This window comes from Hevea brasiliensis, chromosome 12, assembly GCF_030052815.1.
Source record: "Hevea brasiliensis isolate MT/VB/25A 57/8 chromosome 12, ASM3005281v1, whole genome shotgun sequence".
In the NCBI taxonomy this organism is placed as follows: Eukaryota; Viridiplantae; Streptophyta; class Magnoliopsida; order Malpighiales; family Euphorbiaceae; genus Hevea; species Hevea brasiliensis.
In genome coordinates, this window is record NC_079504.1 from 6,690,541 (window position 1) to 6,705,515 (window position 14,975).

At 34.1% G+C, this 14,975-nt stretch overlaps 1 protein-coding gene across 2 annotated transcripts; it reads left to right on the top strand.

Annotated features, from left to right (window-relative positions):
* The first annotated feature begins 10,672 nt into the window (after positions 1 to 10,672).
* On the top strand, positions 10,673 to 14,069 carry LOC110655796 (probable beta-1,4-xylosyltransferase IRX9H). 2 transcript variants are annotated; one of them, XM_021812242.2, is made up of 4 exons: positions 10,678 to 11,903; positions 12,866 to 13,115; positions 13,215 to 13,429; positions 13,671 to 14,069. In XM_021812242.2, the coding sequence occupies exons 1-3, from the start codon at positions 11,068 to 11,070 to the stop codon at positions 13,383 to 13,385; spliced, it is 1,257 nt and encodes a 418-aa protein (XP_021667934.1). In that variant the 5' UTR covers positions 10,678 to 11,067; the 3' UTR covers positions 13,386 to 13,429; positions 13,671 to 14,069. The 2 variants fall into 2 exon arrangements, with proteins under 2 accessions (XP_057986919.1, XP_021667934.1); XM_058130936.1 differs by lacking the exon at positions 13,671 to 14,069 and having other exon boundaries at positions 10,673 to 11,903; positions 12,866 to 13,132; positions 13,215 to 13,383.
* The last annotated feature ends 906 nt before the right edge of the window (positions 14,070 to 14,975 follow it).

Sequence of the window (14,975 nt, forward strand, 5' to 3'; positions counted from 1 at the left end):
TGGCTTACCAAAAGAACGTCCTCTCGGCATTTTCAAACTCTACAGAATGGATGACTAACTGACTATTGGAAAAAAAAAAAAAAGAAACTTATTAATTGTAAAGCTCTACATAGTTACACACAAAAGTTGAACATATAAAATTATTAAGTTGTGAACCTAAATAATAAATTAAAATTTATACACTTAATAAAAGTAATTAATTTTGACTTAAGCAACTAAGCATACATTCTTAAATTATGTTCTAAACTTACTATTTATTAGTTACTATTTAATGTATGTAAACTATCTTCATCTTATTAATTATTCAAGCTAAGCATTATTTATTTAGCTAAAAATTTATGTAACCTAAGTTGACTACCTAATTAACAAATCAAAAATAGATTTATTATAATTTTTTAAATAATTGCAGCATTTTTTTTTTAAATTTTAATGCATGGGCATCGCTGCCATTAGTTAATTGCCTAAAAATAATTATATGTAGTAACAAGTAATGTCACGACCCAAAATTCTGAACCGTGACCGGCGCATAATTTAAGTATTCTTAAATCATGCAAGCCTTATCAGAGTATCTTGAGTAAATATATTGTCACTTACTAATCCCAAAAGAAGACAAAATCCAAATAAATAAAATGCTGAATAAACATCATAAATATCCCATAAGTAAACTGCGGAGTCTCTACAGATTTCAAATAAAAACTTAAACTGTTCAATAAACTAAACTAATTATTAGCCCGAGAAAACATGAATTCGGGCATGCCATGAGAACCAATGAAAGTTGTCCCTCTCCAGAAAATGAACTGAATATTTGGATCAGCTGCAGAATTCTACTGATCCAAATGGATAATGCATGTGAGAAAACGTGGTTTGAGCTAGATGCTCGATGAATGATAATTATAGCACACAACGGAATAGGAACAAAGTGACGCTTGATTAATTTCACAATAAATTTATATTCAATAAAATCATGCTCATCTTTGTCAAAATCATTAATAAAATAATTTCAGAAAACATATATATAAAATAAATTCATTCAATAAAATTTTTATGGTATTAAAGGCACTGGGTGATGATACCCCACATCACCAAAGGTCAGATGGTAAGCGCGCTACCAGATATCAGATACCTTCCTCCTCCTTCACAGATATCAATGCATATGATACTAATGCAAGCCATAAACTGCAATGATGCATGACTCGATAATGCAACCTAATACCGTGATAGTCCACACGGCGGGGCCAGATAACAGAAACAGATACTGGGCACAGGTACCGATTCAAAACAAAAATCAATTTGTACAAATCAATCAAAATCAATAAAAAAAATTCAGATAGCAAATAATAACTGATAGTACAATTCCAATAGCGTATTTCAATAGTTTCAGAGAGTCAATAAAATCAAATCAATCTCAAATCATTTCAATAAAATCAAATCAATCTTAAATCAATTCAGTAACACATCGATAAATTTTATAGTCAAATATCAATCAATATAAATACATTAAAGGCCTGTTCCCAGAATCCTAATGGGTCTAATACAGAGATAGTTGGCAAAATTAATTATTTAATCAAAATCGAGATAAAATTCAATAATAAAATAAAACTCTAGAAAATCACATATAAAATCATTGTTAAAATATTGATTTAAAATTTCATTTAATAACAAATTTAATGCTAAGAAATTTTTTAAAGGGACAAAAACGGTGCCATGTACTATAATTACCACTCACCTGGAACCTCCAAAATAATAGCTAGATTCAATAAAAGAGAGACAATTTCAGCTGACAGAATGAATATTTGAATCTCCTATACCCAAAATATAAAAGAAAATATTAAATAATAATAAAATAAAATAACTTATATATATATATATATATATATATATATATATATATATATATATATATATATATATATATATATATATATAAACGTGAACTGGACGCAATAGTGGGAGGGACGAGAGGCTGTTACGGCTTTATATATATATATATATATATATATATATATATATATATATATATATATATATATATATATATATAATAATTAATTATTGTCCAACAGCAATTATGATCAATCCAATTCAATACTAATGATCAAGGAAATAAATTTATAGAGTAGTTATAACAAATCAATAAAAGAAAATAAAATCAAATTCACTCATTATTGAATAAAGAATGAGAATTTTTACCTTGAAAACAGAATCGAATGTGATGAATAAGAAGTAAAAATTTAGGGATTCTCTGTTGAGAGTATTTGATAGAAAAAGGAGGTGACAAACAGGTTTTGAGAGCAAAATTTAGCAGAAGAGATGATTATGGTATATATATATTTCAAGAGTTCTATTAGGTGTAGAATGGGATAAGAGTTATTATTGAACTGGGTTGTTCAGATTACAGATATATATTTAATTTCAAAAATAATATATATATATATATCTAAAAATAAATAAGTAGACCATCCAATAAAATATACATATTTTATATAAATATATTAAATTATTATTAGCTAATTAAAATAAAATAATAATAAATAATAAATGTATATGGGTTTTCACATACTTCCCCCCTTAAAAAAAATTCGGTCCCCGAATTTGAATAGACAAAATTCTAACCTGAATAATCAAATAAGTGAGGATATTTGGCTCGCATTTCAGATTCTGCCTCCCATGTGGCCTTACTACTTGAGTGATTATGCCACAAGACTTTGACCAAAGCCACTTCCTTAGATCGGAGTTTCCTAATTTATCGATCTAAAATCTTTACTGGTTGTTCCTCATATGACATATCATCCCTAAATTGCATGGTTTGAGGTTGTAAAACATGAGATGGATCTGGTACATACTTCCTAAGCATAGAAATATGGAAAACTGGATGTACATGTGCAAAACTAGGTGGAAGGGCTAAACGGTAAGCAACTGCTCCAATTCTCTCCAAAATTTCAAATGGACCAACAAAACGAGGGCTAAGCTTCCCTTTCTTCCCAAACCTCATGATTCCTTTCATAGGGGAAACTCTCAGAAATACATGATCACCAATCATAAATTCTACATCTTTACGCTTAGGGTCAGCATAACTTCTTTGTCGACTTTGAGCAGTCAAAAGTCGATCACGAATTAGTCGAACCTTCTCTGAAGTTAATTGTATCAACTCTGGTCTAGTAAGCCTTCTTTCTCCAACTTCATCCCAACAAATTTGTGACCTACACTTTCGACCATATAATGCCTCATATGGAGCCATCTCTATACTTGCCTGATAACTTTTATTATAAGCAAACTCCACTAAAGGCAAATGATGATCTCAACAGCCACTAAAATCCATAACGTATGCACAAAGCATGTCCTCTAATGTCTGTATGGTCCTTTCTGACTGTCCATCCGTCTGAGGGTGAAAAGCAGTACTAACGTCTACTCGTGTTCCTAAAGCTTCTTGGAATTTCTTCCAAAATCGAGAAGTAAACTGAGTACCACGATCAGAGACAATGGAAACTAGAACTCCATGAAGACTAACAATCTTGTTTATATACAACTGTGCAAGTTTAGCAAAGTCATATGTAGTCTTCACAGGAAGGAAATGAGCATATTTTGTCAATCTGTCCACTATCACCCAAATTGCATTGTAACCACCTCGTGTACTAGGTAAACCCACAACAAAGTCCATGGTAATATACTCCCACTTCCACTCAGGGATAGGCAACGGCTGAAGTAACCTGATGGTCTCGATGTTACGCTTTAACTCACGACAAGTCAAACATTTAGCAACAAAGTCCGCAACATCCTCTTCATGCCACCCCACCAATAATGCTCCCTTTAAATCACGGTACATCTTAGTTGAACTCGGTGTACTGTGTAAGGCGAGCTGTGCCTCCTCCATGATTTCTCTTCTCAACTCATCAACATTGGGGACACAAAGTCTAGTGCCATAACGAAGAACTCCATCATCATTCAACATGAATCCTTGAGCTTGGCCTTGATGAATATTATCTATAATCTCACACAGCTGAGAATCCCTCTTTTGAGCAGCCTTAATTCGATCAATTAAGATAGGCCTAACTCGAAAATGTGCTAAGAATGATCCAGCTATGATTTTAAACTTTACTCCCTGATCTAACAACTCATGTAATTCACCAATCAAAGGCCTCATCTTGGTAGATATATGGGCTAAACTACCAGAAGACTTCCTGCTTAGAGCATCAGCCACCACATTAGCCTTTCCAGGGTGATATCAGATGGTGCAATCATAATCCTTCAGCAATTCTACCCATCTCCTTTGCCTAAGATTAAGATCACGTTGGTCAAAGATGTATTTGAGACTTTTGTGGTCAGTGAAGATTTCACAAGTCTCACCATACAGATAGTGCCTCCAGATTTTCAAAGCAAAAATTATTGCAGCCATTTCCAAATCATGAGTTGGATAATTCTGCTCGTGCCTTTTCAACTGACGAGAAGCATATGCAATAACCCGTCCATGCTGCATCAAAACACATCCTAAACCAATTCTAGAAGCATCACAATATACTACATAACCCCCTGATCCAGATGGAAGGGCTAACACTGGTGCTGTAGTTAAACGAGTCTTAAGCTCCTGAAAACTTTTTTTCACAAGCCTCAGACCACTGAAATTTCACATTCTTCTGTGTCAACTTAGTTAAAGGTGCTGCAATACGAGAGAAGTCTTGAACAAACCGTCTATAATACCTTGCTAAACCCAAGAAACTACGAATCTCTGACACAGTTGTGGGTCTAGGCCAATGAAGCACTACCTCAACTTTCTTCTTATCAACGCACACCCCATCCTTCGATACTGTATGGCCTAGGAAAGCCACACTGTCTAACCAGAATTCACATTTTGAGAACTTGGCATATAGCTTGTGTTCTCGTAAGGTCTGAAGGACAATTCTCAAATGTTGTTCATGCTCCTTCTTACTCTTTGAGTACACTAGGATGTCATCGATGAACACTATAACAAATTGATCTAAGAAAGGCTTGAAAACTCTGTTCATGAGATCCATAAAAGCGGCCGGAGCATTGGTAAGACCAAAAGACATTACAAGAAATTCATAGTGTCCATACCTAGTCCTAAAGGCTGTCTTGAGTATGTCTTCTTTCTTGACCCTTAATTGATGATACCCAGATCGAAGATCAATCTTGGAAAAATACTTTGCACCTTGAAGTTGGTCAAACAGGTCATCTATGCGTGGAAGAGGATACTTATTACGCACAGTTACCTTATTCAATTGCCTATAATCAATGCACATTCTCAAAGACCCATCCTTCTTCCGTACAAATAACACAGGAGCACCCCATGGAGAAACACTAGGGCGAATAAACTCGTTATCTAGTAGGTCCTGTAGCTACTCCTTCAACTCCTTAAGTTCTGTGGGTGCCATACGATAAGGTGGCATAGATATGGGCTCAGTTCCAGGAACTACGTCTATACCAAACTCTACCTCTCGCTCCGGGGGTAAACCTGATAAATCTTCTGGAAACACATCAGGAAACTCCTTAACCACTACAACTTTCTCCAAACCTGCACCTTCTACCTGAACGTCTCTAACATAAGCTAGATACCCCTTACACCTCTTTCGCAATAATCTGCTAGCACTAACTACTGAGATAAGATTACTAGAGGCTATACTACGATCTCCTTGAAATTGAAATTCTGACTCCCCAGGAATTTTAAAGAGTACAACTTTATTATGATAATCCAATGAAACGTGATAAGTGGCTAACCAATCCATACCTAAAATCACGTCAAACTCAAACATATCTAAAGAAACAAGACCTGTAGCTAATTCCTTATCTCCAATGTGAACTATACATCCCTTATACACCATATCAGTGTCTATTGCATTACCCATAGGTGTTGATACAGATAAAGGATACTCTAACAAAGTAGGTGGTGTACTAAATATCATGGAAAAGTATGGAGAAACAAAGGAATGGTTATGCCCCAGTCTTAGCCATAGGCGTTTGTTCAAATTTTTGATTAATAGTTTGAGGTGGTACCTCCCTTGTTGGATCAAGGTTTGCACCATTAAGACCCTTGGCCCTAGCTCTCCTCTTACGTTTAACAGACTCAGGTACCTATTCATTTTAATAAACAAGTATTAAATATGAAAATGTGAGCCAAATTAAGACAGGTGAAAAAGTACGAAGGACGCAGATATCTAAAGCAATGATAAACTGAAAAGACGTTAAGGATCCTATGCTCCGCAAGTTTACTAGACCTCAACCTAGCTCTGATACCAACTTTGTCACGACCCAAAATTCTAAATCGTGACCGGCGCATAATTTAAGTATTCTTAAATCATGCAAGCCTTATCAGAGTATCTTAAATGAATATATTGTCACTTACTAATCCCAAAAATAGACAAAATTCAATTAAACAAAATGCTGAATAAACATCATAAATATCCCATAGGTAAACTGCGGAGTCTCTACAGATTTCAATAAAAAACTTAAACTGTTCAATAAACTAAACTAATTATTAGCCCGAGAAAACATGAATTCGGGCATACCATGAGAACCAATCAAAGTTGTCCCTCTCCAGAAAATGAACTGAATATTTGGATCACCGCGAATTCTACCGATGCAAAGCAGGATATGAGAGAAAACGTGGTTTGAGCTAGATGCTCAGTGAATGATAATTATAGCACACAACGGAATAGGAACAGGCAGACGCTTGATTAATTTCACAATAAATTTATATTCAATAAAATCATGCTCATGCTGTCAAAATCATTAATAAAATAATTTCGTAAAACATATATATAAAATAAATTCATTCAATAAAATTTTTATGGTACAGTGCACCAGGGTGATGATACCCCACATCACCAAAGGTCAGATGGTAAGCGCGCTACCAGATATCAGATACCTTCCTCCTCCTTCACAGATATCAATGCATATGATACTAATGCAAGCCATAAACTGCAATGATGCATGACTCGATAATGCAACCTAATACCGTGATAGTCCACACGGCGGGGCCAGATAACAGAAACAGATACTGGGCACAGGTACCGATTCAAAACAAAAATCAATTTGTACAAATCAATCAAAATCAATAAAAAAAATTCAGATAGCAAATAATAACTGATAGTACAATTCCAATAGCGTATTTCAATAGTTTCAGAGAGTCAATAAAATCAAATCAATCTCAAATCATTTCAATAAAATCAAATCAATCTTAAATCAATTCAGTAACACATCGATAAATTTTATAGTCAAATATCAATCAATATAAATACATTAAAGGCCTGTTCCCAGAATCCTAATGGGTCTAATACAGAGATAGTTGGCAAAATTAATTATTTAATCAAAATCGAGATAAAATTCAATAATAAAATAAAACTCTAGAAAATCACATATAAAGTCATTTTTAAAATATTGATTTAAAATTTCATTTAATAACAAATTTAATGCTAAGAAACTTTTTAAAGGGACAAAAACGGTGCCATGTACTATAATTACCACTCACCTGGAACCTCCAAAATAATAGCTAGATTCAATAAAAGAGAGACAATTTCAGCTGACATAATGAATATTTGAATCTCCTATACCTAAAATATAAAAGAAAATATTAAATAATAATAAAATAAAATAACTTTTATATATATATATATATATATATATATATATATATATATATATATATATATATATATATATATATATATATATATATATATATATATATATAACTGTTCGCCCAACATGTACCTGCACCTCATCCATCCAAATCCGCGTCCCGTTCCTCCACCATAAATCTTCCACTGCAATTCCGCAAATATATATATATATATATATATATATATATATATATATATATATATATATATATATATATATATATATATATATATATATATATATATATATATATATAATAATTAATTATTGTCCAACAGCAATTATGATCAATCCAATTCAATACTAATGATCAAGGAAATAAATTTATAGAGTAGTTATAACAAATTAATAAAAGAAAATAAAATCAAATTCACCCATTATTGAATAAAGAATGAGAATTTTTACCTTGAAAACAGAATCGAATGTGATGAATAAGAAGTAAAAATTTAGGGTTTCTCTGTTGAGAGTATTTGATAGAAAAAGGAGGTGACAAATAGGTTTTGAGAGCAAAATTTAGCAGAAGAGATGATTATGGTATATATATATTTCAAGAGTTCTATTAGGTGTAGGATGAGATAAGAGTTATTATTGAACTGGGTTGTTCAGATTACAGATATATATTTAATTTCAAAAATAATATTTATATATATCTAGAAATAAATAAGCAGACCATCCAATAAAATATATATATTTTATATAAATATATTAAATTATTATTAGCTAATTAAAATAAAATAATAATAAATGTATATGGGTTTTCACAAGTAACAAGTAAGTGTAACAACACATAAATATATCTATGCTCTTAATTATCTACCTAAAAATTACTTATTATTATTTATGTATACTTAATAAAGGTTAAGAAGATAGCTAAAATTAGAAAGAAAAAACTCACCTTTTGTGAGTATGCTCTAGAGAATTGAAGGATTCAAGCCTTGGGTTGTGATATAATGCAGAAAATTTAAGGGAAAATTGATATTTTGAGAGCAAGGAGATGAGCTTGGGACATTTAGAGACTTAGAGCAGAAACTATGAAAGACTAAAGAAGATAGGACTTTAGTGGAGAGGCTAAAATTGAAGAAAATGTTAAAAGGCTTAAATTAAAAGTTAAATAATTTGAATTCAGTCAATAATTGTGGCCTACAATCCCATTTTCACGTGCCTTTGTTGCAAGATGTGAAAGAAGGCTGAAAAGTTTAAAAAAAAAAAATACCCCCTGCCTGTAACGGCCATTAAAACCATCGTTACGTAACGGCTATAACGACTGTTACACCCTCAATTTTTTTTCATTGTTAAATAACGACCTTATCGGTAACGATAATTGAAAATTTTTGTAAATAACGGTCATTACGTAACGTAACAGCCGTTATTTTATTATATGCTGGAGATTATAAAATTCCATATGGAGAGCCTCCAAACAAGTTTGGTCTCAGCAATAAGGTAATTTTGACCGTTAAAATTTGTTATTGATTTATAACTAAGTTGGCTTTCCTATAAAAGTTATATACATTTCTTTCCTCTTTTAAACTATAGCACTCTTGTTTTTCCAATTTCAGTAGTTTCTAGTTTATCTACTTACGGTGGCAGCTTAAACTAGTTTACTTGGAAGTACGGCTGAGCAGAATTCGGTTCAAATCGAAAAATCGAATCGAATCGAGTTAATTCGATTTAATCAGTTCGATTTTAAAATTTAATCGGTTCGGTTCGATTTTACATTATAAAAATTTCGATTATTTCGGTTCGGTTTTGAAGAGAAAAAAATCGGTTAAACCGAACCGAATAGTAATTTATATATTCAAATCGAACCGAATCGATTTATTTTTATGAGAAATTAATGAATTGTATTTAATTTTATATATATTAATTGTTTAATTTCATTGATTAATAGTTATTAGGTTCAAACCAAAGTCAAAATTAGACTAAATAATTTGAAAATCAAGTCTAAATTAAAAAAATTAATCAAAAATCAAAATCGATCAGTTTAAACCGAACCGAACTGAAATAGAGCGGTTCGATTTGATTCAATTTTTCACTCATTTCTGTTCGATTCGATTTTCAAAATTTAAAATTCGATTTTTATAATTTAATTTGGTTCGGTTCAATTCGAACTGAATACTCACCCCTACTTGGAAGCTAAATCAATTCAGTTGATTAGATTGTATCTTGCGACGTAGGTTATATATACAAATGTCATATTTTTTTTTGGGTCAATGGAACAAAAGAAAATAAATATTTATTTACTGGACAAATACATTAGGTGCATCCAAGAACATGAAATGGCTCTCATTTCTACTTCCATTCAAATTTTACATACTATATAGGCATGATTGAGAATATACTCCAAGTTTTCCTCACCTCATAGATGCATGGTTATGATGATAATAATTTTTTTTTTTAACATTTAATCATCATCTATAACCATTAACCAACAGGACTATGCTTTGAAGGTGATCAGTGAGACCAACGAGTCCTGGGCAAGACTGCCAGATATCTGTACCTCCTGGGGATCTTTCACTTGTGTTTGTGTAAACTAATTTTGCAGTTGTCCATGCATCAAGTAGCATGTCTTATGTCACTAGTGAAAAGATCTTAGATTCCAGTAGATGCCACAACTAGAATCTCTATTATCTTGCCGAAGAATTGCGATCAAATGGGTTGGTGGATGTGATTTTGTGCATTTGTATGCGGAAGGATAATGGCCCACCAGCGAACAGATGATAAGAGATTGTGGTAGATGCTACAACAGTAGACTCTCATGGGCCACATTTACATTCTTCACCTCACTTCCTAGCAAATGCTCAAGAACAAATGGGTCAAATATGCAAATTCTGAGTACCGAATGATTAATTATCCATGTTTTGGACTGATTATTAATTATCCCTAGAAGATGAGAAGAAAATGACAACACTTGCCACCACATCCACGACACGTGTAATTGTGGCACCACGCGTAAATTTATATATTTTCTATAGCTAATAAATAAATAAACAAATCAATCTTCGTCTCTCTATGACTCTATCCACCTGCCGCGTAAAGCGCACCCAAGCTGAAGCGCGTACGCTTACGCTTTTCCGTCTTCGCGGTAAAATCACCTAAACGCCCAAAACTCAAAACTGAAAGTTTGCGCAGATCTTAGGCCTCCTCCTCCTCCATTTCCGTTTCTCTTCCTTTTCCAGATTCAAAAAAAAAAAAAAAAAATCTGATTTACACTACGAACCCTAAATTTCTTAAACATTATCATCCAAATTTTGCCAGAAAAACCAATTGTCAAATCATTATTTTTTTTTCTCTATTTTTGGTATCAAATCCATTTTCGCTTTACTGTATTTGCAACCTAATCTCTCTCCGTAGATTCGTTCCTATTTTAGGGTTCCTGAATTCGATGAATCTTTTGCCGTCCGCCAATTTGATCATGTAAATTAGTCAATCCATCGAATGGCCTCTATTCGTCGAACGCTATCACCGGCGGCATATCACGACCGCACATATCAAAACGGCATCGCTTCCACCAACTCTCCACTGTCAGTCGATTCGCCCTCTCACAAGTTTTTTACCAGCAACGCCGCTAAGTACTCCTCTCCATTAGCCTCCTCAGCCGCTTCATTTGTCAGTTTCAACTCCATCCCTCTCCGACGGTTCTTCGCCGCCGCTTTCCTTCAAAAACGGAAAGGATTTCGCAGATCTTTCTATAGATGCTTGATATTCTTCGTTGTAGGCTTCTTTTTGGGTATGTTATTGTTTGGTCATGTGGATAATGATGTCCGGAATCATGATTTCTCTTTTGAGATCAAGCCGCCACATGTCAATGTTCAATTAGACGACGGCGATAATCGCAGTATTAAGCACGGTGTTTTTGCTCTAAATTCTGTGAGTTTGGGGGTTGATGCGCAACTGAACTACGTTTCCAGATTTGATTTTGTCCCGAGGAAGCAATTAATCGTGATTACGCCGACGTATAATCGTGCTTTACAGGCCTATTTTTTGAATAGATTAGGGCAGGTGCTCAGGCTAGTGCAGCCTCCGCTGTTGTGGATTGTGGTGGAAATGAAGGCGGCGTCGATGGAGACAGCAGACATTCTGAGGAAAACGGGGGTAATGTATAGGCATGTGGTGTGCGAGAGAAATTCGACGACTGAGAAAGACAGAGGTGTACACCAGAGGAATGCGGCTTTGGATCACATAGAGAGACATAGGCTGGATGGGATTGTGTACTTCGCTGATGATGATAATGTGTATTCGCTTGAGTTGTTCGAAAGCCTGAGAGAAATCAGGTAATTTTTAGCTTTCATGTTGGTTAACTTGGTTTTTCTCCCAATGGCAAGATGCTAAATTAGAATCTTGTTTTGGAAAATTTTGATTTATTGTCGTTACATGAATTGATTTGTTTGTTTCGGTTACTTCTGGATATAGTGATGTGACTGTGGGTTAAAGTAAAGTATATAGGGTAGCTTCATTTGCTTGGTTGGCACGGTTATGAAATCAGTGTTTATGGAATTGGACTGTACTTTCAATTAGCTACTTTCTCGTCTGCTTGTTGCTTGTGGATAACATTTGCTTATCAGCTTTAGTTCCATATGGTTCTGAACTATTATGGGTTACTTGGTTTTTGGTAGACTGCATTATTTCTTCGTTATTTATTTGTACGATATCTTGAGTTAGTTGATTTAATTCCTGTTCATCATGTCACTCATGTGACTGACATTTTCTGAATCTGAGTTTGTTTTTAAAGAGTACAGAATGTACTAGAAAATAATGTTAAGACCTTAAGTGATATAGAGATTATGACTAATAGTCTTATGTTCAATAACTTGGCATCAATGTAATGAAGGCCTGATGTTTCTGTACAAGTGTTTTTGATTTGCTATCAGTAATTTTAATTTGGTGCGCTGTGCATGCTTCATCACTAATTTCTTTCCTTGTTTTTTTACTGTCTAAGAAATGTGGCATCCACTTATTGGTTGACCCAGCATTATTCTTCCTCCCTTTAGGGAAAAAAGAACTTGACTATTATTCTCCTTGAGAACTATGGGAAATATATGTTTTGTTAGATTGGTAATGTTGCTTAAATCACATTATAGATTTAGATATCTCATAGCTGTTATGAAGTGGATTTTGTATATTCAGGCATGTGTTTGATTTCTTAAACATTAGAGCTCAATTATTATATATTTTTGTCGTTCCCCCTTTATGCTTTGTTCTCTAAATTCCTGATATTACCATCTTTGCTTTATAGCCGATTTGGCACTTGGCCTGTTGCAATGCTTGCACAAAGTAAAAACAAAGCAATTTTGGAAGGTCCAGTATGTAATCGAACTCAGGTAATTGGATGGCATACCAATGAAAAAAGCAAAAGACTTCGAAGGTTTCATGTTGATATGTCAGGATTTGCCTTCAACAGCACTATCTTGTGGGACCCAAAGAGATGGAAGCGCCGCTCTTTGAAACCAATTCGACAGTTAGACACAGTGAAGGAGGGTTTCCAAGTATACATCATACAATTGTATTTTCTGGATGTTCTTTCCCTAGAACTTACCATTAATTCAATTGTCTGTCATGTATGCTAACCTTGTGCTTTTTCACAGGAGACCACATTCATAGAGCAAGTGGTGGAAGATGAAAGTCAAATGGAAGGTGTTCCTCCTGACTGTTCAAGGATACTGAATTGGCATCTTCATTTGGATGCTCGAGGTCTTGTCTATCCCAGAGGCTGGCTGCTTCAGAAGAACCTTGATGTCATTCTCCCTGTCAAATGATGGAAGTGTGACGTTGCAATTTTGATGCTAAGAGCTCAAGACAGGTTTTGGTTTTATGTATAATGAATTTGTTTTTTAAAATTTTAACAATCAGAAGTTTTAACCTTATAGAAAGTGAAGGTCATTCTGCCTAAAGTTAATGAAGAAGTAGAAACAAATAGAAATGTACAAGTCTTACAAATGACAGTCTGAATTTCTTTTCTGCTAATAATATTCTGGTGATAGATAAAATTTCACCTGTCATTCAAAAGATGTACTCACTCACTCTTGTTTCCCATTTAACAGTTGTGCCCTTGTTACATGTGGGTAGCTGTTCATTTCCAAGCATATTGTCGCTTCATTTGCTACTATCAGCGCAAAGCAAGCATCAGAAAGATGCGTGGCAGCCTTTGACAAAGAAACAAAGAATTATTTTTCCCCCCCATTGGCTTTTGTTTGTGAAATTTTCCTAGCGTGATATTCTTTCACAGAAGCGAAGTTCTGTTTTTGTTGTAGATTTATGGTTGGCGTTTTGTGGGGATTTAACTACTTAATTTTTGGAAATTTACTTGAACAACACCCCCAACCAAAACCAAAATGGAAGGTGTTTGTACTGTCTAGGAGGACTCATGTTCTGAATCTATTCTTTGTATGTGATTGTAGGTTTTTCATCAGAATCAAAAAAGAGGGCAAGTTGTTTTAAAATATCCAGAAAAGTTTGTTTGTCTGGTATTCTGGTGGTGTAAGTTGAGTGGTGGCACATCCCATTTTGTCACGACCCAATCTATGGGCCGGACCGGCACTACGACCTGGGCCAGCCTAAAGCCTCTGAGACTCGTAATAAGCCTAACTATTCATTAACCCAACTATAAGGTCCATTTGGGTCCAATTTCAAGAATTCAATCGGACAGAGTCCGATCATAAAATGGACATTTCAACAGGTAGTTTTTGACTCAGTCGACTTGTAAATACAATATATATCAAGTGGGGAGCTCAGCTCACCCTCCACATAGTCATAACAATATAAAAATAAATAGGAGCTCAGTTCCCTCATTCAGTCCATCAACATGCATAAAATAATAAGTTTACAGGTCCAAAATAACAATTTATATTACAGACCCAATTCAATAAATACTTCTAACACATGCGGAAATTCTAAAAGTTTATAGAATTACAAAAACATGAATAGACGATCTGCGAGGGAGAAAAGCAGGTTAATCTCAAAAATATCCTCCTGTGGTCTGGAAAAAATATTGAACAGGAGTGAGCATTCGACTCAGAGAGTAAAATATCAATTTTATCCATAATCTCTATAACTATCTAAAACTAATGCACCTTGTATAGTGAAATGTAACATCAGCAATAATTTCACATCACAACAACAAAAAGGTAATTTGAAACACTCACACACCCATTAATATCAATCATAATATATGGGAGCTGATCCCCTATACAGCTCTCTTAAATCCAACTTGTGCCAGCGAAGAACTCAAGCCGGACTTTCGCTTAATAAACCAAATCGGGGTTCCAACGAAGAACTCAAGCCGTGTCTACCCCGAAAGACCGAGTCCCAGCGAAGATCTCAAGCCGTGTCTACCCATCCTATCCATA

Bases quoted from the DNA above. Each gene is read 5' to 3' on its own strand.
- LOC110655796 (XM_021812242.2), top strand. From the start codon at position 11,068: ATGGCCTCTATTCGTCGAACGCTATCACCGGCGGCATATCACGACCGC. The intron at 11,904-12,865 runs GTAATTTTTAGC...TTTGCTTTATAG, and splicing joins GAAAGCCTGAGAGAAATCAG to CCGATTTGGCACTTGGCCTG. The intron at 13,116-13,214 runs GTATACATCATA...GCTTTTTCACAG, and splicing joins CAGTGAAGGAGGGTTTCCAA to GAGACCACATTCATAGAGCA.